Here is a 25,619-nt window from a genome sequence, read left to right on the forward strand (position 1 = left end):
TGCGACATGGGACTATAGCTGAGACACAGGTGGTGCTCTTCCTCTGCTGTTCGGGCGCCTCTGCGGAGGGCACTCCCAGACCGCCGCCAGGCTGCTCCCAGCCCCCGTGCCCCCTGTCTCCCCGGGGGTCCGGCGGGGGGGCACCGAGTGAAAGGAGCAACAGAAGTGAGAAAAAGGCAGCCAGAAACGAGTCAGGAGGAAGGGGGCGGTGGGAGCCAGGACTTTTGGTGCCGTTGGGGCTTCAGATGCTTAAGTAGGTGTACGTACATACATACGTACATATGTACGTGTACTAGCGTTGTGCGTACAGGTGCCTCCTTCCTGCTCTCGATGGCCCAGATTGGGGCATTCAGTGGCCCACAGCTGTCATTATTCAAGGGAGGCCCTTTTGCTTTGGGACCTCCTGTGCTGGACGAGGGAGGGACGCCGCTGGCTGTCTCCTGGTGACCACAGGAGTGGTGATGGGAAGGAGGGAGGGAGCCTAGGTGCCCTGTCAGGACCAAAAGCTTTGAGGGGACGGGGACACCGGTTCTCCTTCTGTCACCCTGCAAGGAGTTCGAGCAATTGTGAGATAAGAGGCACAAGATGAGACCAGCCTTGGATCGCACTTTTCAGACTTCTTGAAGACACAGAACTCTTACATTAAACCAAACCACACTTTTACTATGTGTAGGGTTTGCATACTGCGATATGCAAAGCAGAACGTTGAAATTGATAGGATCCTCTGGGTTTTGCCCATAGAAAGGCATAGACAGGAAAAAAAAAAGAGTATAGTTTTATTGAGAAATGCATCCTCAAGATAAAGTTTTTATTTTATTCATTAATTCAGGCAAGTGACCCTTACTGGAAAGAATGAGGTCTAAAATAAAGTGTTTAAAGAGGTCGTCTTTACTTCTTGTGAGATTCAGATGGTGATCGTAGAGTTGTGATCACGTTATTTTCTCATTAAAAACATTCGTTGTAGCCATCTCCATAAGACAAGTAAAAGACTTTTTTGAGTATAGTTAGGAACAGTTGTACTGTTTAAAATTTTTTTTTAACATTTATTTTGAGAGAGAGAGAGAGAGAGAGAGAGAGAGAGAGAGAGAGAGGCAGACTGTGAGCAGGGGAGGGGCAGAGAGAGAGGGAGACACAGAATCTGAAGCAGGCCCCAGGCTCTGAGCTGTCAGCACAGAGCCTGACACGGGGCTCGAACTCATGAGCCACGAGATCATGACCTGAGCCAGTCAGTGGCCCAACTGCCTGAGCCACCCAGGAGCTCCTGTTTTTTAATTTATAACTTTACAGAACAAATATTTTCCACTTCTTTTTGCCGTGGTTCTTGATGATAGTGCTGTGTGGGTTGAAAATCAGCGTAATAGGAAATCAGAAAGAAATGCGCCCACACAAATGTAAAATACAAAGGAAAGTGACTACAAGTTGCACAAAGTTGAACTTTACTTGGAAAACAATCCCTAGGATCTCCAATGAGAATAAGTATCTGATTTGAATTGATAACAGAAGTAATAATATAATGATTTCTAAGATTTATCAAGAACCTTTAATGTGCCAACCTATTCTTTTATCTTTAGATCAACCTTTTTTTTAAATTAAAAAAAATTTTTTAAACATTTATTTATTTTTGAGAGACAGAGCATGAGCGGGGGAGGGGCAGAGAGAGGGAGGGAGACACAGAATCCGAAGCAGGCTCCAGGCTCTGAGCCGTCGGCACAGAGCCTGATCCGGGGCATGAACCCGCAAACCATGAGATCATGACCTGAGCTGATGTCGGACGCTTAACCGACTGAGCCACTCAGGTGCCCCCAGATCAACCTTTGATAGGAACCGCTCTATTTCCTTGTCTTCACAGATGAGGAAACAGAGATTCATAGAGGTAAGTATCTTGGATGAGGCCCACAGTTCAGGGATGGGATCCCAGGTCTGTCTATCCAGTCTGTACTCCACATGGCATATGCGTGCTACACATGCATTTTCTGCCAGGTACAGGTGACTTTCCAAACAACACCTTTACTGTGTCCTGTGAAAGGCTCAGATTTGGTTTCTGTTAAAAAACATCACAGCTGCCTGATAGTCGGGGCAGTGAGCGAGTCTGGTATACATCTTCCCCCCAGCTCATAAATGAGGACTGCCCTCCCCCCCCCACCCCCCATCAGAAATAGAAAGGCATGGACTCTGAACTCTGTGCCTGATATTTTTACCTGCTGAGAGCAGCTCCCAGCCAGGTGAGATGAGGAGACAGGGTAGAGCTGGACTACAGGGGCTGGAAGTGTTGGGTCCTGGGAAGGTTGCTGCTGGGGACCAGGTGCTGTGGCCTGTGAAGGATCCAGACGCTTTGTTTCTCCCCACTCTGCCCCACTGCCCTCTTGTACCATTTTTCTTTAAGGGGGTGGTCAGGAGAAGGTGAGAATGTGGTGGCCGGGTGGTAGGAGTCTGTATTTTCTTGACTCAGTTGTGCAAGGACATAACCATGTCAGAGTGAATTTTTAAAATTCTGCGTGTTGAGGTGCCTGGGTGGCTCAGTCAGTTGAATGTTTGACTCTTTAAATTTTTTTTTAAGTTTATTTATTTTGAGAGAGAGAAAGAGAACGTGAGCAAGGGAGGGGCAGAGAGAGAGGGAGAGAGAGAATCCCCAGCAGGCTTCAAGCTGTCAGCACAGAGCCTGATGTGGGGCTCGTACCTACAAACCAGGGACTCATGAGGTGAAATCAAGAGTCAGACGCTTAACCGATTGAGCCTCCCAGGTGTCCTGAGTGTTTAACTCTTGATATCAGCTCAGGTCATGATCACATAGTTCATGAGATCGAGCCCCGCATCGGGATGACAGCTTGGAGCCTGCTTGGGATTCTCTCTCTCCCTCTCTCTCTCTCTCTCTCTGTCTCTCTGGTCCTCCCCTGCTTGTGTTCTCTTTCCCCAAATAAATAAATAAGCTTAAAAAAATTGGGGTGCCTGAGTGGCTCAGTTTGTTAAGCCTCCGACTCTTGGTTTCGTGAGTTTGAGACCCATAGCAGGCTCCGGGCTGGCAACAGGGAGCCTGCTTGGGATTCTCTCTCTCCCATCACTCTCTGCCCCTCCCCCACTCATGCTATTTCCGTCTCTCTCAAAATAAATAAAACTTTTAAAAATTAAAATTAAATAAAATTCTGAGTCTTTATGTAGCCCAAAGTTAGATCAGGGAACGGTTGTGGGTCCTCACACGGTGCTTTGGCCTGTGATATTGTGGAGTCATAAGTCTGGGCTTGGATTCTGACTGTGTGGCCTGGAGCAATCGCTTAACTTCTCTGAGCTCCAGTTTGCTCATCTGCAAAGTGGAATGGAAAACATTACCTCTTGGGTCATTGTTAGGACTGATGACATTAATTTGTATAAGATGTCCAGCACTGTACCTGGCAGTCACAAGTCCTACAATAGATGAGGATCCGCCCCTAAATTTATTTCTGCTATGGCCTCTTCCCCTCTAACTTTTGCTCTGAGGGCTTTGAAATTGTAGCTGTGCAATTACGTGTTTTCTAGTCTAGGTTATATAAATACACTCTTTTTTCTTGGAATTTCTGTGCTAAAAAGTATAGTTTTTAGGCAGTTTTTTGGTGGATGCCGAGACTCTAACAGATTTAGATCTGGCATAGGGAATCTATTTGAAGCAAAAAACTTCTACTTTAAGCCTCTTCTTCCAAGATGCTTTAAAATGCATCAGGGCTGGGCGCCTGGGTGGCTCAGTTGGTTAAGCACCAACTTTGGCTCAGGTCATGATCTCACGGTTTGTGGGTTCGAGACCCACATCGGGCTCTGTGCTCACAGCTCAGAGCCTGGAGTCTGCTTTGGATTCTGTGTCCCCCTCTCTGCGTCTGCCCCTCCCTCTCTCGTGCTCTATTTCTCTCTGCCTCTCAAAAACAAATAAACACTAAAAAGAATTTAAAAAAATAAATAAAATGCATCAGGGCTTAGGAGGATATATCTATTGAGGTAAAAGAATGCAGTTTAGAAATTGTCTTCTTCTGTTTTCCCTACAAGGATAGTTTCTTGTACAACACCAGGCATTCCAGCACATTACCCTTAGCCCTATCCTCTTGGAGGCCAGGCTGGGAAACAGTCACCCCCGGATCTTGACACAGCCTGAGTGCACTGGCTAGCTTGAGCAGCATCCGGAGTTGGTCTGAGCGCCTCACGAGTCCCTCTTCCAGAAAAGCCTCTGGGTTCTCCTTAGAGTCAATCTGTTTTTCTGGATCAGCTGAAGAATAGCATTGTCTTTGGGGGGGGGGCAGTCGTGTTGTGATTCAGACCCAGAAGAACGTTCTGCAAAGAGTTTGCCGTGTGTGGGTGGCATATCCTACTTCGGCTCACCCCATCCTGGAAGTCTGTGCTTGGGTCCTGACTGTAACCTGATGGCACCAAGGGCTTCGAAGGACGGCATCTGTATGTGAAATAGGAACTGCGGGATCGTAGAGACTCAGCACACCCCGTGAGGGTGGGGACTGGGCCAGTATGTTCCACGCAGTGTGCCCAGTGCCCAGCGCCATGCCTGGCCCATAGAGGGGTTAATAAATTTCTATCCAGTGAATGAATGCAGCAGGTTGGGGAGAAGGTTGCAAAACTGCCTTATAGGTTTTGGTTTGTTTTGCAAGGAAGTAAAGGCAAGGACATTTTTGTTCTAAAGGCAGTTTTCAGGCATGATGGGAGAGCAGAGAGCCCTCTGCTTCCCTCTCGTACACCTGGTGCTGGAGCTGCTCTTTCTGCAAAGCCTTATTTTTAGCCATGTGATTTTTCATTCCTCTCCCATACGCCCAGATGACAGCATAGTCACCACCCTTCATCACCCTGCATTGTGATGGTTGGTGCAGGTGCACGTGTGCCTTTCAAAGGCTGCTGGAGGCTGCTGGCAGATTCCTGTCACAGCGCTGCTTGGGACTGGAAGATGGGAGTTCATTCTGACCTGACCTGTGAGATTCAGAGTTCCTTCTGTGGAGAAGGCTGGACTGCCTGCTGTGCAACCTGAACCACAGAGGGAGACCACCTGGTGACCAGGCTGTTGCCTGGATGGATGCTGCCGAAGGGTCATCTGGGCCCAGCATGACACCCTCTGGAAAGTTCTGCGCCTGCTTATGGGAGCTGTGTGTGTGATACAGAAGAACAGGAAACCTGATCAGACTCCGGGAGAGAAAGAAGCCAAGAGGAAAGAACCTTGTCCTCCCACTTCATGCGGAGGCAAGCTTCTCGCAGTCCCTAGCCTCGTGTGGGCCTGTGGCTGTCAGGCTTTGATGAGCCCGAGGGAACACCAGAGTTCACGGTAGAGCTTCGGGGGCAGCTGTGCTTAAGGGGCAGGTCTAGATCCATCTATCTGGATTTTTGTGTGTGCTCCATCCCCAATCTCCTAATAGGAAACTCGGAAAATAAAAAGTACAAAGGAAAAAAGCAAACCTATTTGTGTTTCTACCATTTAGAGATAGCCACTGTTAACATTTTGGTGTATTTCCTTCTATCTTTCGTTGCCTCTCCCTGGAGCGGAAGATATACATATGTATATATGTGCACATGTATGTATTATATGTATGCATATATATGCGTATGTGTGTATATATTCACATGTCTATTATCTATATCTAGCTATCTATACACATATATATTTGATATTCTGTTTTGGTTTTACCGAACTTTATACTGTGAACATTTCCTTGGCTAATAAAAAGTCTTGAGAACCCCTTTGGAGGCTGGATTAAAAGTCTTCGGTGCTGAGTCTTTGTGGGCATTGGACATCATACATCACGTCAGAAAGCCCGAGAAGTCCCCATCCTTAGGGATGTGCAGGCTTGCTTGGTGCGTCCTGAGGCTCTCCCAGGTAGATTCAGCCTGCCCTCTGCTATGTCATTTCCACAGGCTTGCTTACCAGACACAAGCTGCTTGTTGCAAAGGTAGATGTCCTCCCCATCGTGTTGTCTGACCTGGTGTTTGAGGGAAATATTATGAATGTCTGGACTAAAAGAAAAAGATCCTCCAAAGTCAAATACAGGCTTTATCCTTAAAAGAAAGACTTTCTCTGTGCCCACAAACCAGAAGGGTTGGAAAGCGGAAGAACCATTCTCTCTCTCCCTTAGGAGTGGGCTTGCTTTGGTTTTCCACTAATCTTCCATTCCTGCCTGTAGAATTTGACATGGTTCTATTTACTTTTCCTTGGCCCAGTTTGGGTCAACAGGATTTCTCTCCTGCCCAGAACAGCCTCACACTTGTGTGAAGTAAGATGTGAGCCTGGGCTCTGGACAGCAGTAATTAATCCTTGTCTGAGTGACACAGTGGGGATTTTCAGCCCAAGATGGTCTGACAGCACCAGGTTTTTACATGGCGCATGGGAGTCCCACGTGGGCCAAACTATTTCTTCTTCCCTTTTGTCTGTAAGTGACTTTGCGGGCTGTGTGTGTGTGCGCGCATGCACGCGCCTATGTCTGAGCACGAGCGCGTGCGTGTGTGTGTGTGTGTGTGTGTGTGTGTGTGTAGGTGTGCTTGGTGATCTGGTGCCCAGAACCAGTATAGCAGGATCTCAAGATGACTGTGGAAATAGCAATAAAAGGACACACACAGTGGAAGCACACAGCCCAGCATAATTCGATGACATAGCAAGCCTGGGATTTCCTCTTCTGTTTGTTTCAGTCTGTACTTGCTCAGCTTTCATCCCCAGGGCTTAGTGCTGGGAGGGAGTGGATTTCCTCAAGTGCTGTGGATAAAGTGCTTCTTCCTCTGTTATCTCCCTTGTCGGTATAAATTGCTCCACCGTGTCTGTGGATACGAAGATGAGCCTATACAAATGCCACCGTATCTTGACCAAATGAGACCGGCATTACGATGACATTTTTCTTCGTGATAATCCCATGACCTTGGAAGTACACCGGTTTCTCCATTTAGTTATTATGGAGCCATGAAGTAGTTCCCAGGGTGTAATACTCCTGCCTCTTCCTCCCACCATGTTTAGACTTAGTGTGGAAGTCTTTTATCTTGGGTGGGCCATGGTGGGGATGGTTTGGGACCCTTTGTGCTGATAATGGGAGCAGTCAGTGGTAAGAGTTGCAGGATTCACTGTGACAAATGTGAGTGGACAAATATCTCCTAAGGTCAGAAAACTAATAGTAGCAGCACCAGGAATCCCAACTGGTGGGCTTGAGAGGGTTAAAGGCGGCCCAGGGGCTGGATGAGAGAGGAGACTTGGCCAACACAAAAGTCTGTCTTTCAGGTGAAGCGGGTTAGTCCTGAAGGAGGCTTGTAGGCTTCTTCACCACCTAGGTTGCTAGAGGGGGGCTGTTGGGGTGAGGGGTGGGGGCATGGAGCACTCTGTGTGTGGGGGGCTCACTTGGCACAACTGGCCTGTTGTAGGAGGGACTAGGAGTGTCTGATCATGGCTTCTGTGGATGGTGTGAGGGCTCACTAAATAGGTTCTCAATTCACCTCTTTGGGGAACATATTGTTACATCTGAGAGTGCAGGGTAAATCCACCAGGAGAGGGAAATAGACTTCCAGTGCTGTTGCTTTTTCAAGTAACTTAGTTAGCGGCTCTCTTCTTCACCGTGCTTGACCCTGGACCCTTGAACAAAAGCTAGTGATTGTGCACCCCGCTGAAGATACTTCCAAGTGTTTGTGCATGTGCACACCCGTGTGTACAGGCATCCATACTGTGGATATACTCATGCCTCAGCCACGAACAGGTTCAGTTGACTAGCTCTTTTTTGGGGGAGACTATCCAACTCCCACCTACCTCAAAACTCTCCAGCCTACTCTGGGCCAAGTGTTGTTAGCTTTATTTCAGCCATATTATGAGCTACTGAGGCATTTTGTTGACCAGCCTGGGAGCCTGACGATCATACGCAGTGTCACTGTTTTGGAAAATTGATCTCCAGATTTTCATTTGGCCTTCGCAAATTCTTCCTAAGCTCGGGGCTGCTTGTTTTGACTCCCACAGCCTGCTAAGTAGACTTCACTCCCGTTAGCGTCTATTCCTACAACTGGTATTTCCAAACCTCTTCTGCCTGTGATTACAAAATGGTGCCACATTTACCTTTACTCTCAAATTGCAATGACTTCAAGACCCTCATCTACTCAAACAGCATTGGGGTGCTTTAAATATTTCCACAAATTGGTCATGATTTTCCCCTTTGCCCAAAGGAACCTCATTGCTGGCAGTTCCCACCATGAGAACACCAGCATCTGTGCCAATGGAACTCTCTCCAGCTACGGCCAAAGCTGTTGATTCAGTTGCCAGAGCAGGGCTGGGTTTCATGCACAAGTGGGGGAAAGACCTGCCTCATTTCTGTGTCTCTTTGTCACCTAGGCCCTCAAGTAGCTCTGTGCATGCCTAGGATCTCACAGAGTGTTCTTGAGTCTCTTGAACAGCCTTTTCAGATTCTTCACCTCCCACTTTGCCCAGAATCCCTTCAAGTCTTTTGTGAAAACAATTCTGTTTTGGGACCTTGTCCTTCCAACCAGAGGGGCTCAGTCACTGCCCAGCACCCAGCTATATCAGGACTGACCCCAGCTAACCCCCAGCCCCATAGTTGGTAGCTCTGATCCTGACCAATCTCCTCACTCATTACCCCCCCCCCGCTCCCCATTGTAAAACACATGTAACATATCACATAAAATGCTGCTAGTGACAGTGGGACAGAATATGGGGGGGGCGGGGCCAGGGTGTGCAGCCTTGTCTGGTTCCCACTGCCACTAGCCAGGATGTTCAGTGACGTGTTAGTCCATTCTTAGTAACACCCAGTGAAAACTTGGAGCATGTCACTGGACGGAGCCTGTAAGAATGTCAGGATAACCTTGTAAGGAGCCACTCCCCTTGGCAGAATCCATTGCTGTTGCCAGGTGGAGAGATAGTGCTAATTTAGCAGATCCTTACTATCAGATGTGTGTGTCTCTTTGATTGAAGGGCTGGGCATCTAGACCCAAGCAGGCACTTAAGAGCTCCTTCCCTGTGCTCTTGGCTTTGCATCCAAGTCTGGGTTCTGTCTGTAACCCACCATCTCTTGGGTACAGTCCAAATACAAGACCACTTTGTTGCTCCTTATTAGCCATCAACTTAACCTTTACTTATTTTTTCCCCAGTGCTTGTGGGCTAAGTGAAAAAAATGTGGGTCCTGGGTCCTGGAGAGTGCTGTGTTTATTTGTAGTGACAGAGTTTTTATTTATGCTGGTGGCAGAGATGGGGGGCAGATAGGCAGGTGACTCTCCACGCCCTCACTTCATAAGTTCACTGGCTAGTATTTAGTGATGAGGAGTGCAGGCAGGAAATAAAAATCAATGCTGTTTGCCTCTGATTGAAAGGCTGATTCCCTGTTTGTGACCAGGGAGGGCTGAAACGAAACGGTTTTTAAGCTGTAAGGACTCCACTCATTCAAAAAGATATTTTTATCTCCACTCATCCTCCATTTCTTCTTCCTTGCCAACATGCATGCCTGTGGCACCCCACGTGTCCCTTCATCGCCTGTGGGAGTCCAACAGGGCTGTGACAGAGTCCACAGACCATCCCCCCTGGGCAGCAAGCACGCCTACTCTCTACAGACAGCTGTTTGGTTCCTGATGCTCTTAGCTCATCCAGTGGCCTTCCCCAGCCACTTCCTTGGCCCCAGTATGTCCCCCTTTCTCCCTTCCTGCTGCATGTAGCTACCATAACTTCCCGATCAGTCTCTGTGGTCTTTCATACCCCTACCAGGGATTTGTCTGACCTTGCCTTTTACTTCCTTCACTGGCTTCCAATTCTTTAAAAAAAAAAAAAAAAAGACAACTGGGAATTTTCAAGACCCTCCCAACCTGGCCCAAGAGCCTTATTTCTCCCATAAATGGTCATTTCTAATCTATTATTATTATTATTATTATTATTATTAATTATTTTAAATTTATTTTTGAGAGAGAGCGAGTGGGAGAGAGCCAGAAAGAAGGACACAGGGGATCCAAAGCAGGCTCTGTGCAGTGAGCTTGAACTCACAGACCGTGAGATCACGACCTGAGCCAAAACCAAGAGTTGGATGCTCAACTGACTGAGCCACCCAGGTGCCCCTCTAATCTATTTTTTAAAATGAGTTTGCTTCTTTATTTCCGTGTACCCATCACTGTTGCTTAAGATGCCCTTGCGACATCCCTTCCTGCTTATGGAAATTCTTTACAATCCCCTTAATGGCCCCTTCTTTGAGAAATCCTCCTGGATCCTTCTAGTCTGAATGGACCTCTTCCTCTGACCCCCTAGAACAAGGGGGCAGCTGGTCTGTCCTCAGCACTCAGCATAGTCTGGGGGCAGAATAGGCGCTCAGGAGTTCTTTGCTGAATGGATGCCTCTTTATTCTTTCTTTTCTCCCCTCTCCTCTTTTCCTCTCTCTCTTCTTTAGAGTTAGCCACACCACATCTCAGACTTCTTGGCATCCCGTTTTCAAACATGCCTCCCTTTTGTCTGTGACTTAGTCTTTGCTTCCTGGTCGCTGCTGTTGCAAATGCAATCCCTATGGAGTTAGTTGTGTGCATGCCAGTGTTTGCAACCAGCTCAGCTTTAGGGGGGCAGGGCCTTTGTTCTTGCTTTTTTTTTTTTTTTATAACCCTCAATGCACAGAGCAATGCCTGGTAATTGAGGGAGTGGGCAAAGAAATCTCCAGAAACCTCTTCAACTGCCTCTGGGAGGTCTGATGTGCATTCAAAACAAACATGCTTTGGCATTATTTTTCTTTAGTTTTAGGGTTATTTTTGGTTATTGAGGTATGATGTACGTATAGTAGAAATCGCCCTTATTAGGTGGACACTTTTATGGTCTTTAATGTTTATGTAGTTGTATGACCAGCAACATAACCAAGATAGAGAATATTCCGCCCACCCCCATTCTCTCATGCTTCTCTACCTCCTTCCAATCCCTTGGCAATCACTGATATCCGAATAGCTTTGCCTCTTTCCGAATGTCATATACAGGGAGTCATGCAGTATGTGGCTTTTTGAGTCTGGTTCCTTTCACTTAGAATCACGCTTCCTATTTTGGAATTTGATAATGTGGACCCTAACCCACACTTTGTCTGCCCTGCCTTTCTCATAGATGAGCAGGGGGCACGTAGCGGGGTGTGGATGGGTCTGTGTGAACTGCAAGCATCTGAGTCAGTCCTACCTCTTGTTAGTGCCTACCTTGTCAGTGCCTCTTTGGACCCAGGGTCCCAGATGCTTTGTCCAACCTACTGACCCTCCCTCCCTTCCTGTCCCCCACTGTGGCACCTGGCCTGGGACAGCCTTCTCCCCTGGGTCCTGACCGGTCAGCCCCATAGCGATGGGGGGCACAGGGGAGGAGGGAAGCTGGGTGGATGGGGTGGGGTGACCACTAAATTCCTCCCTTGGGGAGGGGATGGGAGTGGGGTGACAAAGGTCAGGCCTCTCCTGGCTAAAACAACAGAAGTGGTTCCAGCTGCCGAACAGCTGGAGGGGGATGTCTGCTTTCCCTCAGCAGCGTGAAAAGCCCTTTAATCGGGGGGCATGCTGTTGTCAGGCCCCGCGGTGGAAGCGTGTAGAAGAAGAGCAGACACCACCGTGGCTGCAGACCTCCCCTTCCCTTTGACCTCCCTTATCTCCCCTCCTCCATCTTCTCGCGCCCCACCCCGCAGCCGCCAGATCGAGACCCTCCGTTGCACCTGTGTAAATGCAGTGGTCGTGGGGTCAAGGAAGGGTGAGAGCGAGCTGGCAGAAATAGGGATGTGGACTTTCCATGCAGATGATGGATTAGATAGTGGGTGGGTGAGTGACATTTTAATGTGAAATTGCTCTTTGTTCCCAAAGACGCAGGCCCCCGGGGGAAAAGACCAAAGCCCGGCTTTGCAGATGGTGAAGCAAGTGACAAGAAGTGGACAGTCCCTGGCCGGAGAGTAAGAGGCTGAGCTACGGCTCGGCATCTGGAATGTGGTTCTCTACTCTTTGTTCCAGGCACTGGCTCTAGGAGTGGCTTTTTTGCCTTTTTCAATGGCAGAGTTACCTCCCGGAAATGCTCTGTGGTGCTTGGGTTCTAAAAACTCAAGCTGGACTTTGAGTCACAAACGTGACGGGAAAACATCCCTCCCTTGGGAAAGCTCGCTTTGCCTGTAGACCCTTCTCCTCTCCTGCCACCGAGGAGCCAAGGCCAGAGACCCTGCCTACTGCTACCAGAGCTATCAACAGAGCCCCCTCCGCCCCCAGCCAGCCTTGGGCTCAGTGCTCTACCCTGTGCCAAAGGAGGCAGTGTGGTGTAGCAGAAGGAGTCTGGCCTTTTAGAGGCAGACAGAAAGAGTGCCCACCACTTAACTAGCCTGACCCAGCGGGGCCTCGGCCTCCTCCTCATTTATTCCGTCATAAGTACTTATCGAGTGCCCGCTTGGGGCAAGGCCCCTGCTGGGAACTGGGGATCCGGCGGCGTGGCACCCAAATCTTGGTTCCTGGGCAAGGAACATACAATTAAACTGCTGGTGACTTAATTGCAGTTGTGACACAGAGCACAGTGGAAAGCAGAGGCTGTTAAGGAGACTCGTCACAGGGGTCCTGATTGACTTGGGAAGTCAGTGCCCCAAAGAAGCAGCATCTGCGCTGAAATTGGAAGGATGGATGGGAGGTATGAGGTTGGGGCCCAGTCCAGGGGAAGGGCCAGCAAGTCCTGAGGCAGGAACAGCACAGTGGGGGCTAACCATTCCTATGCAGCTGGGGGCGCGGACGGGAGGGACCTGTACTGTGATACCAATACCGACAGAGCAGGCGCACAGGTAGGGATCATTCCCCTACCCCGTCCTTCCAAGTAAGCGTTTGCAGTTTGGGCCGGGAAACTCACCATTACTTACAATCTTCATCCTGTGGAAAAGTGAATTCAGGGTGCCAAAAATCTGACTTATAAAGGACTCATTGATACCATTATCAGAGTTTTCTACCTTGACACATACTCACTTCGGGCTCAGCAACCCTGGGCCCCTCAGATTACTGCCTAACTTAGGGAAGGGATAACTTATCTGCAGGGTCGTAGGAAGGCTGGGGGAGGGCTGTGTGAGAAGGATTCCTGCAGGGGCAGCCTCACCGGGAATGAGTTGCTTGGCTGCTTAATGATGATATCTGCCGTGGGTATATGGGTCCTGTCTCAGCCACTCCAGTACATCCCCTTCAATGTCTTTGTGACTCCTTTTCCTTTAATTCAAGGGAAAAAATCCTGTGTTTAATGTACGGCTTTCCTTATCTAATAGATGTTCCTTCAAAGGAAAGACAAGAACAAACAGCTTACATTACTCTATGCGTTTGAGAATTTTAAGCTTTTGGCGGTGGTTGGACAAAGATCTCTTTTCACAGTAAGTGATAAAAAAAAAGTGGGGGGAGCTTCTTATCCAGGATATGTTTTAGGTAAGGTTTGTTACTGAACACTGCTTTAGATCGGGCAGTGTTAGGCCCCATGTATGTAAAGAGACACAGGACACAGTCCTTCACAGACATATAAACACACGAATGATGGTGCGGTGTGCTGAGGGTTTTGATGGAAATCTGAGCACAATGCAGCAAGAGCTCCAAGGAGCTACTGGTGGTGTTTAAAACATGAAAACACTTGCTCTTTGGGATGATGAGCTCAGCGCAGTACGGAATTTGAACTTGAATGGGGAGAAAACATAGGTGGCAGGGTCAGACATCTAGGCAGCAGGTAAAGGACTGAATGAAGTCATTATAGATAAGCGAGAAAAGCCTGCTGGAGAGAGAGGCCCAGCCAGCACCATAGTTTTTTCAGAGGCTCCAACGGAGGCACCAGTGAGTGAAGCCACAGTGGATGTTCCAGCCCCAGACAAGCTCCCAACTGAAGGTAGCCAAATGTGTCACCTCAGCTGACACCTCGCGGAGCAGAAGAATCTCCCAGCTGAGCCCAGCCAAGCCATGGACTCGAGAGAAATGATCAGTTATTTAAAGTCACTAAGTTCGGGGACGGTTTGCTTTGCAGCAACAGATAAGCGAAGCAAAAATATTAAAAGTGAGTAGCTAGAGCCGTGTTATGCAGAAGTTTACTGAAGAAAACCTCACATCAGTTGAGTTTGGCCTGTGAGTTTTGGCTCTGATCTCATAAAGGGGAAAGCCACTTGCTACTCCAAACTGTGGCCTTCCCATTTCTAGGCACAGTGGCTGGGGCGCTGCCCCAGCTCTTTAGAAGGGCTCCTGCCCCCTCTTCTATAGCTGGGAAAAGTAGAGAGGTACGCGTGTTACCAGAAAAATGCCGATTAAGAATTTCAGATGCTGGTTAAATCAGCGTGGTACAGGTGGAAGTGAAGACTGCAAAACCAATTCCATATTCTACGGACTCGAACATCTCCTCCTAGATGGAACCTTGGGCTGCCTCTGTTGTTCCCTGTATTGTCATGGAAACTTGGAAGTCAGTCAAACCTAACACAGCTTGTGGCATTGGAGTGGTCTTCCAGTGCAAAAGGGTTTGCATTCTACTCTGTTGGAGACTGTGTGCATTTCGGACAGAAGGGATTGTTAATCTGACACCAGCTTCATCCACCTCCGTCTCTTCTCTGGAGACGACAGTCCCCAGCCGGTAGCTTACTTTTCCACTAGGAAGGATGGGTTGTTTATATGTATTTCAAGTGCTTGTCCTACTTTACAAATGTGAGCAAAACATAAACTGCTGTGTGTTTGCTTTGGAATCATTCACTCCCCAAGGAGAGAGAGGGTGGGAGTAGCAGATGATTGCAAACTCACAATTGTCCTGGCCCCTTTTGTTTGGTTTCCGTATTATGCAATCATATTTAGCATAATTGTTTTGTTTTTGTTGTCTTTTGGTTAGGAAGAAGGAAGGGAATGTATGTGAGGATTTTTATGAAAATACTATTCCCCCCCCCCCCAGAAGGAAATAGTCCAGGCTTTGTCTAGCTGGGGAGACAGCTTGCCCTCCCCCAGCCCCCAACCCAATACCAAAAACTTCCTTCAACCATGGCGGCTTTTGAGCCTACAGCAGATGTCTGTGGCTCAGAGGTTCAGGTACAACAGGGTGACTCAGACTCTGAGTTTGGTCTCTGTGTTGAGAGAACTGACCCAGGCCATAGGCCGGTGCTGGGCATTTGTAGCCTGAACCCCTAACCCCTGCAGAAGAGAGGAAAAAGCCAACTTTGTGACCTCAGGTAGATTGATGAACTCCTAGGCAGTCCTGCTATTGACCAATAAGTAATGAACTGATTTCATGTCCAGTCTCAAAATGCAGAAATGATCTGCTTCTTTTTTTCCATGGTCCAGTGAGTCTTAGCTTGGCTCAACTAGGAGAAACTCCAGCAAGGATGAGTGTCTGTCCCCTCCCCCCACACCCCCACCTCTGTAACTGTGCTCGCGAATATGGTAGCCCCTAGCCACATGCGGCTATGCAAATTTAACTAAAATTAAATGCAACTAAAAATTCAGTTCCTCGGTTGCATTAGCTACATTTCAGGGCTTAATAGCCACATGTGGTTTGTGGCTACTGTGTTGGACAGCACAGATATAGAGCTCGTTTGTCATTGCAGACAGTTCTGTTGGACTGTGTGGCTTTTAGCCTTGCAGAGTCCCTAGGACTAAATCCTCTCGAGGCCCTGCAGTATCCTGTTCCCTTGCTGTATGGCCACTGTCTGCTTGCTTGTTGTCTCCACCCTAGAGTGTAAGCTCACTGGGGGGTGGGACTATGTTGGTTATGTTCTGTTTGCCATGCCTCATGCAGTGCTGGGCTCATAGTGCTGGCTTATTGAGGACAGAAGTAGATGAATGGATGGCTCAGTAAATAGTGTCTGTGGACCTAAAGTAATCCCCTCAGGCCGTGGAGGTTTGGGTGATCATATTAGGGCATAGTCATCCTATTAAAAGTCCATTTTATAGAACTCATTGCCTTTTTTTTTTTTTTTTCAAACAACCACAAATACACACAGTTCCTAAAACAGATGAAAATGAGACACCACAGACGGGGCAAGACAGTCTTTTAGCAATGGCCCCGTGCTGTCTCGGAACTTTTTTACTTGGCCTCAGGGGCCAGTAATTTCTAGATGGAACCTGTGGGGAGCCCTTGTGGAGGTGGGAAGGATCTCTGTGTGTTGGGGGTGGGTGGGGCTTCCTCTGAAGCTCTTTAACCTGTTTTCAGACAGAATGTTCCCCTAGTCATTAAGCTTGTCTCTGGCACAGCTGTCGTAGCGTCTCTGTTGGCCCAGAGCAAGCCATTTCCAAACCAAATTTATGGCTTGCAGTTCAATGCCACGGTGACGCCCACAGCTCTCCTCTCCCGTGAGCTGAGGAAGAGAGAACAGGGCAATCTCCTTGGGTTTGAAAAGGAACTTTGTCTCTTTCGATGCCTGCTTTTTAAGGTGAACATGAGCCCTGTGAGGTTCTTCTCCCAGGCAGTCCTGTCTTGTCTGGGTCTTTAGCGGTTGGTGGCTGGCACACAGTAGGCTTTTGGTAAGTGGCTTTTGACTTTGGGAATCCAGTTGTGCAGGAGGGACGGACCTTCTGTTTGCAGACTTGCCCTGTAATAAAGAAGGGCGGTTTTGGTGTAGTTGGAAGCACGGCTTCGAGCCAGGCCGTGGGTGTCACTTCCAACACTCACACCCTGTGCTTAGAAGAGTTACCTGGGCTTTGGTCTCCTCATCTGTAACATTAGGTTTGTAGCTTACTCTGCCTATCACAGGCTTATTGTAAAGATTAAATTAGCGAACACAGTGGAAGTGATATCTAATTATTAGTTCCTGTTGTTACCGATCTTCAGAGTTAAGGTCTGGCTACCAAATCCCTTTGTGACCAAGGATGAGTTCCTGGGTTTTCCCAGGCTTTAGGAGATACAGATAGTTCTGTCCTTGTCCGATCCTGAGAAAAAAAGGGCACGTTTTTCCTTGGATCCTGCTGATTCCCGTGGCAAATTAACCTAACCAAGTAGGTCTTAAAGGCAGGCCACACTGCAGGTAAGTAGCACGTGGGTCCACAGATGAGGCGGTGGTGATAACAGCAGAGCCATGGCCCGCGCTCAGACGGTCTCGGGGTCACTGGTTGGCCTGGAGAAGCCTGGGTGTGAGGACACCGATCCCACCCTCGGCCCAGGTGCCGGCTGCTCACCAGGCAGAATTATAGAGCCAGGTCTGGGTGCATTTCTAGGCTGCGGACAGGTTAGGCATGGGTCTGGGAGAGCCATCCATCCAGAGGGGGGAAGAGAGATGTTTTGAGACCGGCTTTGTGGGTTGCAGCCCCCTGTGTCCTGTGTCCATCCAGGAGCCTGTGGCCAGGGCTTCCCAAACCCGCCTCGTTCAGCTGGACCTTTGGGGTCCAAGTTTTCCATGGCGGGCGGTCGCTTTAGGCAGAGACAGTCGTAGTGGCAGACGGGCCTGGGTGGGGTAGGAGAGAAAAGACCCACCGTTCAATCTCAGAGCCAGCTTAAGTTCTGAGGTGGAGCTGGGGCAGGAAGTTGTGGACCACCTCAGCCACCATAGAATGTGGGGTTGGCACAGAGGGGAAAGCTCAGAGCATGGGGGTGCGGGAGTGGCCCAGTGATCCCCTGGGGTTATGGCAGGAGCCTTCAAGGCCAGACCTGTCACATTACACCAGTTGCTTCTGAGGTAATAGCACGTGGGAGATGCTGCTACGGGGACACATTCACCCCTCAGATGCCTGAGTGCCCCGGCCTTGTGCTCGATGCTGGGGATGTATTCACAGGCCAAATAGACATTCTCCTTGTCTTTGCGGGATTCGGAGTTGGGGATTCCATTGTTAATCAACCCACACAGTTCATCGTCACAAACTGTATTCAGTGCTGGGAAGGAAAAGTGACGTGTGAGAAGTTATTCTAGGAGACCCGTGCTCATCTGTGAGAGTCAGGGAAAGCCTCCTAAAAGAGATGATGTGAGCTGAAATCTGAAGTAGGGGTGGGAGGGAAGGGAGAAGGCACAGTGTGTCCAAAGGCCTGGAAGTAGGAGCAAATGAAGCTCATTTGGGAAATGGAAAGCAGGCCAGTGTGCCTGACCAGCGGTGGGCGAGGTGAGGACGAAGCGGTAAGAGCTGAGGCCGGGGAGGAGGCCCCAAGGTCAGATTCCGCCAGGCCTGTGAGACTGTGTGAAGGTCCTGAGGGGCAATAGGACACCACTCAAGGGCTTCAAACAGGGTGAACCTGAGGGCAGTGAGGCCAAGGATCTCATGCAGGGTTGAGGTGTGGACAGCACTACCCCTTTCCACTATCCTGTCAGCTCAAGCTCTCTCCTCTGTGTGGCAGCCTGGGAGGCAGTGGGCTTCCTCTGGATATGGTTCTCTATATTATTGGTTTCCCTCCCAGAGCACTAGACTCTACTATGAGATGCTATCAGGACATTTCCTTTTGGGCTTGGGCAGGATTCAGGTTGAACCCATGTGTGTGGGAGCCCAGAGGGTCTGCAGGGAAGGCAAGTTGTACTGTCCATCCTGAGGAGGGCTGCATGGTTTCAGCCCTCAGCTGTTCTCTCCCTGTGCTGACCAGCCAGCATTCAGGCAGGAGGTCAGGGTCGCAGGAGGAACCGGTCTCACATTTGGGGGACAGTGTGTGCCCTAGGGGACAGGCTTGGACTCTCCTGGAATTTGGCCGGGGTGGGGTATGTTTTCCTGGTGCTCCCTTGAAGGGAGAGGTACTGCCTGCGGACTCCCTCTGCTGTTCTGGAAAAGGGTCAAACTCTCATTTATTTGCTTTGCACAAAGGGCCTGAAGATACTTCGGAAACAGGGGTTGTATTCACACCCTCCCTAGATCCTATGAGTTTGGTGTGATTATTCAGTCACTCCAGTATCACCAGTGGCCAGATGTGTGCTCACGACATTGCTGTGCATTATTGTGGAATATGCATTCTGTCAACTTGTACTGATGAAGAGCCTTGAGTGGGCTTAGAGCTCTGCTCTTTAGGGGTAGATAAGAGTGGATGCAGCCCCTGCAGCCTAATCATGGGTTATTCAACAGAAGCTCACAGATTCTGTGATCCAATTACTGTTTTCCAGCTGTATCCTATACTTGCTAACAGGGATTCACTAAAAAAAGGGTTCACGGTCAGGTAAGTGGGAGATGCATCATTCTGCATGCCCCTTGACCTGGTTATCTATTGCTGTGTAACAAGCTACCACAAAATTTAATGGCCTAATACATCAGTTTATTATCATCCCTTACAGTTCGATGGGTTGACTGGGATCAGCTGGGTGGTTCTCACTTGGGGTGTCTCATGCGATTATTTTTATTTATTTTTATTATTTTTATGCAATCAGATGATAGTGGGGGGTGGACTCATCTAACGGCTTCTTCACTCACATATCTCTGTGCTTGGGTTGGTTGGGCATTTCTCTCTGCACCTGGTTTTGTCACATGCTAGCTTGGGCTTCCTCATAGCATGGCAGTCTCAGGGCTCTTCGGCTTCTTATGTACTGACTGAGTTCCTTCAGAGTGAGTGTTGTGGAGACCTGGGAGGAAACTGTAAAGCTTCCTATGACCTTGCTCAAAAGGCCCCAAACATCATTTCCACAGCATTTTATTGGTCAAATTACTGAGGCTGGCCCAGATTCAAGGGAGGGAATTAGCTCAACGGGAAGAGTAGCACACAATTTGCTGCTATCACAATGTATAAGAATATATCAAAGATGTCGAGCAGTCCTGAAGCAAGGAAACCTGTTTAACTCAGTATTTCCCAATCTGATTATTATCTTTTTAAATCAGGAATTCCTTTTCTCAGAGAAAATCACTTACCTCTGCCAGAGAACAATGGTCAGAAGTTGAAGGGTGATGGAGTTGGGTCTCAGTACTACTCTCTAATAAATGAAACTCCCCAAAGCTGGGATGCAGAGATTGCTAGTGAGTTGCTGATTTGGGGAAGTACCCAAACAGGGGTCATGTGACTACATGCAAGGATGGAGAGGCTGAATATCCTGGTGGTGAAAGCTTTGATTTGACTTCTGACCGATCTAGGTTCAAATCCGTCACTTCTAGCTGTGTAACGTTGGACAAGTTCCCTCTTTCTGGCTTGATTTTCTTTATCTGCAAAATAAATAGTTCCTATTTCATAGGGCTGTTGTGAGGATTAATGAGATCCTGCCTGTGAATGACTTAGCACAAGATGCTTTCCTTGGTTAGACTTCATGGCGGCTGAGTTCCCTTCCACTTCTAGGGGTTAATGACTTTGGGTTTATTCTGGACCTGCGCCCCAAGGCGAGGCAGTATTGTAAGACACGGGCTCACCCCTGCTTTTCTTGCAAACGTAACCTCTGTACTCTTTCACTTTTCTCCAACCTAGTTCCTCATAAGTGACCGTGACCCGCAGTGCAACCTCCACTGCTCCAGGACCCAGCCCAAACCCATCTGTGCCTCTGATGGCAGGTCCTACGAGTCCATGTGTGAGTACCAGCGAGCCAAGTGCAGAGACCCGACCCTGGGTGTGGTACATCGCGGTAGATGCAAAGGTGAGTATGGGCACATTCGCCCAGCCGCAACGAGGCTCCCGGGCCGCATGGCTCCCTTCGTGCTGTGCTTGAAGTTTCGTGGGAAACTCAGAATGCGTCTGTTCATTTTGTTTGCCACTAACCCTCCGCCCTCCCACCAGGGAACATGGGAAAGAGAACTGGCCTACCTGAAGGAATGAGTACTTTTCTGTCCTTCCAACACTGCCACCAGGCTAGGGCTTAGAGAGATGTGCTGCTATCTGGCTGGTGCCCTTTATTTGTATTTTTCGTTTTTGTAAATGGAGATGCTTAAAATGGCAAGACGTTATTGTTGGCTCCTGAATAGGGATTCCAAATGGCTGGCCAACAGATGGGTTTTGTTTGGGCTGCTCGCGTGTTTAAAAATATTAAAAACATTTGAGACAACATTTCAAAATTGAGAGATTCAACATAAAAATCTGGATTTTGGTACTTCTCATAAATAGTTGGAAGCCCTGGTAATGTTAGGTCTGTGTTCCCTCCCACAGGGAAACGCATGGCTATACCTGAGTAGCAGCTTCCTCCTCTAAAGGGGAGCCCGTTCTCCACTTTGCCGCAGTCCCCAGCACTCCCTGTGGTGTCTCCAAGCTGAGTGCCGTTCTTTGCACACCCAGTTCAGTCCCCTAATTTATATCACTTTCCTAGGCCCTGTGGAGATTGGAGTTTGTGATTTAATCAGCTCTGGGCTGCTTCGAGCTGTTGTCGGAAATGGCATAAGACTGAGCAGGCTGCCCTAGAGCTTTTGGTGTTCCAAAGAAAGTGCTTGCAATTCTTAAACCATAAAACATCTTTGAGACCCCTTGGGCTTGCAAGTTTTTTAATAAGCCCAGTGAAAAAAATTTTCCCCTGGTTGGGGGTGGGTGTGGCTGAAGGTACTTGGGAGAAAAAAATAAGCAGAATCGGGTATAAATACGCCTCCCTGGCTTTTCTAAGGTCAACATTAAGGGGACGATGAGGCCGAGCAGCACTTATTAGCCACTGCCTTTGTGTTGTTAGAAAATCCAGTTGGTGGTATTGTGGGCTCACCCACAGGCAGAGAGGTTTTCTCTCAGCATTCCTAGTACTGGGCAGCCATTTTGTCCCATGGCTCCAGTGCGGATCCGGGTGAAATATGAAATGTGCTCCTTCTCTCCTCTTATAGACGCTGGCCAGAGCAAGTGTCGCCTGGAGCGAGCGCAGGCCCTAGAGCAAGCCAAGAAGCCCCAGGAGGCGGTGTTTGTCCCGGAGTGCAGCGAGGATGGCTCTTTTACCCAGGTGAAGCCTTGGCCAAGTCTCTCAGCCCGATTTCCTGGACTGAGGCCAAGGGGAGGCGCTTGAGAGTGGGAGGGCCCCTCAGAGCCTTTGCTTTCTGGGAAACAGCTGAGGGCTCTTTGACACCTTCTGGTACTACCTTCTGGTGCCTGCATTCCCCCTCCTGGGCTCTCCATGCCACCCTTTGCCAGCTGGCAGTGGGTCCTGAAAAAGGGGCATGGAAGTCTGAGCCAGGAAACTGGTATTGCTTGGTCCCCATGCTCCCTGCTGGCTGTCTCCATTTTTCTCTTCTGTCAAATGCTGACTGATTATTTTTCTTATCCCAGCCAGTTTCCATGGGCAACCCCTGGTAATCCCATCACTGTTTATTTCTACCCCTTCTGCACTCCCCTTCTTCCTACCCCCAGTCCTTGAACGAAGCAGTGCTCCCTCTGAGTACGCATTGTCCCACGATTCTTGGTGTGAGTGTGAGCGTGTGCACGCGTGTGTGCGCATGCACGCCCCCAGATTTTAACATTTCTTTTCAGGCAGTCCCACCTCTCATCCTGCATTGTCTTCTGGCTACTGCTTTGTGTAATAGTGACGTTGGCACAACTATTTCTAAAACAGGCAGCATGGGGACAATAGGATGCCCCTTTACAAAGCTTTGAGGCTAGATGGGGGATGTCGTCTGGGGGGGTGGGAGGCAGCTGGATGAAGGTGTTGTCAGGGTGAAAGTAGGGAAGTTCGCTGGACGAGGGTGAGTCAGCCACATGGTTGGGGTGATGGTGGTGCCTGCTTCTCCCTTTGTGGAATAGGGCCCCATTTGGGGGAGTCCCACTACCTTAGGGCTGGAAGCAGAGGCTTCAGAGGTTTCAAAGCTTCTCTGTAATACTGAATCAAGGGGGCAAAGGGTGTAGCCTGGCCTTTGGTTTCATGGGTTTCGTGTTTCTTTTCAGGGCTGGGCCTGGGGCTTGCTGATTTCAGACTGACGCTTGTTGGGAAGCGTGGATGGGTGTTGGGGAAGGGTTTGGGCATCATATTTTTTAAGTTTATTTATTTAGAAAGTGTGCACGTGAGTAGGGGAGGGACATAGAGAGAGGGAGAGAGAGGATCGCAAGCAGGCTCCTAGCTGTCAGTGCAGACGTGGGGCTTGAACTTACGAATCGTGAGATCATGACCTGGGCGGAAACCAAGAGTCCGACACTTAACTGACTGAGCCACCCCACGCGCCCCTAGGCATTGTATTTCTTAAAGTTCGTAGCCAGTTCACACATTTGGCCAGGATTGAGAGCCCCTAGATTACACCGACCTTGGCTGCTGACCCTGTGAGAGGCGCCCTTGTTCATTTTCTCACGTAAGCCTCACCGCAGGCCTGTGAGGTGGGTATTGGTGTCCCCATTTATAGGGACAAGGAGTGGCAGAGCCGGGATTCACACTCAGACCCCGCTAGTGCCCATGTCCTCCTGGTCCTCCGTGTTCTGGTGCCCTCTAAACTGGCAGCTGCCAGGGAGAGACTGAGGTGGGGAGTGCAGGGAGGCAGTCTCATGCCGTGGTTCGAGTGTGGGCCCTGGAGCCACAACCCCCGGGTGTGATGCCCAGCCCCCCACGTCAGACGGGTCACTGAGCATCTCTGGGCTTCAGTGTCCTTCTGTGAGCAACGGGGATTATGATCTCTGTTATTATCCTATATAACCATAATAATTACACTGTACATATCATTACATGTTACTACGGTGACTACCATTCTTAACGAGAGTCGCTATAGCTTCCCTCATAGGGCCGGGGTGAGGGCTAAATATGTTATCATGTGCACGACACTGGGAACACACAAATGCTATTTAAGCATCTTGCACATTCGTCATCATTACTCCCATATCTACTCTGGTTCTACTCACGTCTCCCCGAGGTGTCACGGGTGACGTCACTTAAGGAACATGAAGCCTTTTGTTGAGCCTCCCCCCTCATCAGTGTTTTATTTTTTTATGTCTTCTGGTGAAAAGAACGCAGGTGACGTTTGCGTACGTATTTGAAACTGCACTGCTGGGAATTCACGTGCAGGGGAGATCATCAGACCTCTCTCTACCACTTTGGGGCCGGGATGGGGGTAGAGGTCATAGGGAGGAGGCGGAGTGGATGGCCATCATTTCCCCCTTTCTCTAGGATTGTGTAATCGCCAGTGTGTTGCTTATGAGAAGGTTGACCCCTGCCCTCCTGGTTCTGAAGTGTCCTCTGCCTCGCGACACACAGCTGCTGGCCAGCTTTTCTTTTGGCGAGGCCAGGGCAGGCCAGGTGGTGTTTGCCGGAAAGGAGCTTCCAGATTAGTCGGGGCAGAATTGCTAAAAGAGAGGGCCTCTGAAGTTCAGCAGAGGTTGGATAGACAGTCGAGAACCCCTTCATTTGTTTGACATGCTAAGCACTGCCATGTGTCTCCAGGCTCGAGGCTGGCTCAGCCCCGGTGGGCAGCCGGGCAGCCAGACAGCCGACCCGCCGGCCCGTCCTCGTTACAGTGATTGAAATGGATGTGCTCTTTCCCTTGATCAAAGACGCTGCGACAACTTCACAAAATGAGGCTGCCTCTTTGAGTGTGCTTCAGTCGCAACGACAGGCTGCCCAAGGGCTGTGAGACAAAATGCTTTCTCCCTCCCCCAGCCTCTACTGTCACTTAGCTGGACTTTTGTCTTGTTTTGTTTTGTTAAGACCCAAATCCAGCGACCAGCTGTGCTGCTTTAATATTCTTTAGAATATTGATATGCACGCATCATGATGTTATTACCGTATCTTGGCCCTGTGAATTGTAACGCAGTATCACACTCTTGAGGTTTATGGAGGGAGCAAGGGGACCCTAATGGGACTGGATTTGTTTGGCATGGGACACAGCTTGGGACCACATGAGTTGGTTGGTTTTAATGGGGTTCATGTGGGACGCAGAGGTCTCTGTTCTCTTCCTTGTTTTCCCTGTCCTCTTTGTGTGCCCCAGCCCCCATCCCAACTTAACACAGCAGGGTGGTGCACATTAGGTCACATGTGCCTTTTAAAAACCTTGATACCGAGTCTGCCCCCCAAATGCTAGGAGTGGGACCCCAAACATTTTAAGCTCCCCAGGTGATGATAGTGTTTGGTCAAGGTTTTGAATGACCTGCTGTTGGAAGGACTTCATCACTCTTGTTCTTGATTGCATCATTGGAATGTGGAGTTAAGGCTCTCTGGTGACCTGCTGAGTAAGGCTGGGAGTTAAGTGCTTTGTCCTTTCCTGCGGCCTTATCTGTTTTCTCTTCTGGGCGTCAGGAACGAAATTCCCGACATCTGTTCTGCCAAGTCCTCTGCCAAGCAGTTGTCTGATGCCCAAACTGATGAACTGAAAGCCCGGCCCGTAGTGGAAGGGGATTGGATTAGCACCACCAGGAAATGTTGGCTGGAGTTTGTCAGGCTTGTGCATCACTGAGTAATAATGATCTACTCTACTGAGTGTTACTTGGTGCTAGGCACTGGGTTTTACACCCATTAATCTTCACTGGAACCCTTTGAGGTAGTTACTAATACCCTTATTTATAAAAGAAAACTAAATTTCAAAGAGGTTGAATAACTGGTTCAAGGTCACTGCACTAGAAAGGATTTGTACCCAGGGCTACCTAATTTCAAGGCCTGTGCTTTTGACTTTTTTATGCTATAAAAGTGGCCTTGATGCGTATGTAATTCATTTTCATCACCATTGTTATTCTAGAAGTCCCCACTGTGATGCTGGTGATCAATCGATAATGGGGGGAAAAAGGAAGAAAGAAAGAAAGAAAGAAAGAAAGAAAGAAAGAAAGAAAGAAAGAGAAAAAGAGAAAGAAAGAAAAAAGAAAAAATCCTTTTGGTTATAGAAATCTTCAAATATACAAAAAAGAAATAATAGTATAATGAACTCCATGTATCTGTCACCCAGCTTCAACAATAATTAACATGTGGCCGATTCTGTTTCATTTCTGCCTCGTTTTCATC

General features: G+C 48.9%; 1 protein-coding gene across 3 annotated transcripts in view; it reads left to right on the forward strand.

Moving 5' to 3' along the window:
• Nucleotides 1–25,619, forward strand: part of SMOC1 (SPARC related modular calcium binding 1) — a 158,932-nt gene that overhangs the window by 54,167 nt on the left and 79,146 nt on the right. For all 3 annotated transcript variants that reach the window (XM_030319428.1, XM_030319429.1, XM_030319430.1), the window contains exons 2-3: nucleotides 20,222–20,387; nucleotides 21,547–21,659. In XM_030319428.1, the coding sequence (XP_030175288.1) occupies nucleotides 20,222–20,387; nucleotides 21,547–21,659 (279 nt within the window). The remainder of the gene's footprint in view (nucleotides 1–20,221; nucleotides 20,388–21,546; nucleotides 21,660–25,619) is intronic.

This window comes from Lynx canadensis, chromosome B3 (genome assembly GCF_007474595.2).
Source record: "Lynx canadensis isolate LIC74 chromosome B3, mLynCan4.pri.v2, whole genome shotgun sequence".
Taxonomy (NCBI): domain Eukaryota; kingdom Metazoa; phylum Chordata; class Mammalia; order Carnivora; family Felidae; genus Lynx; species Lynx canadensis.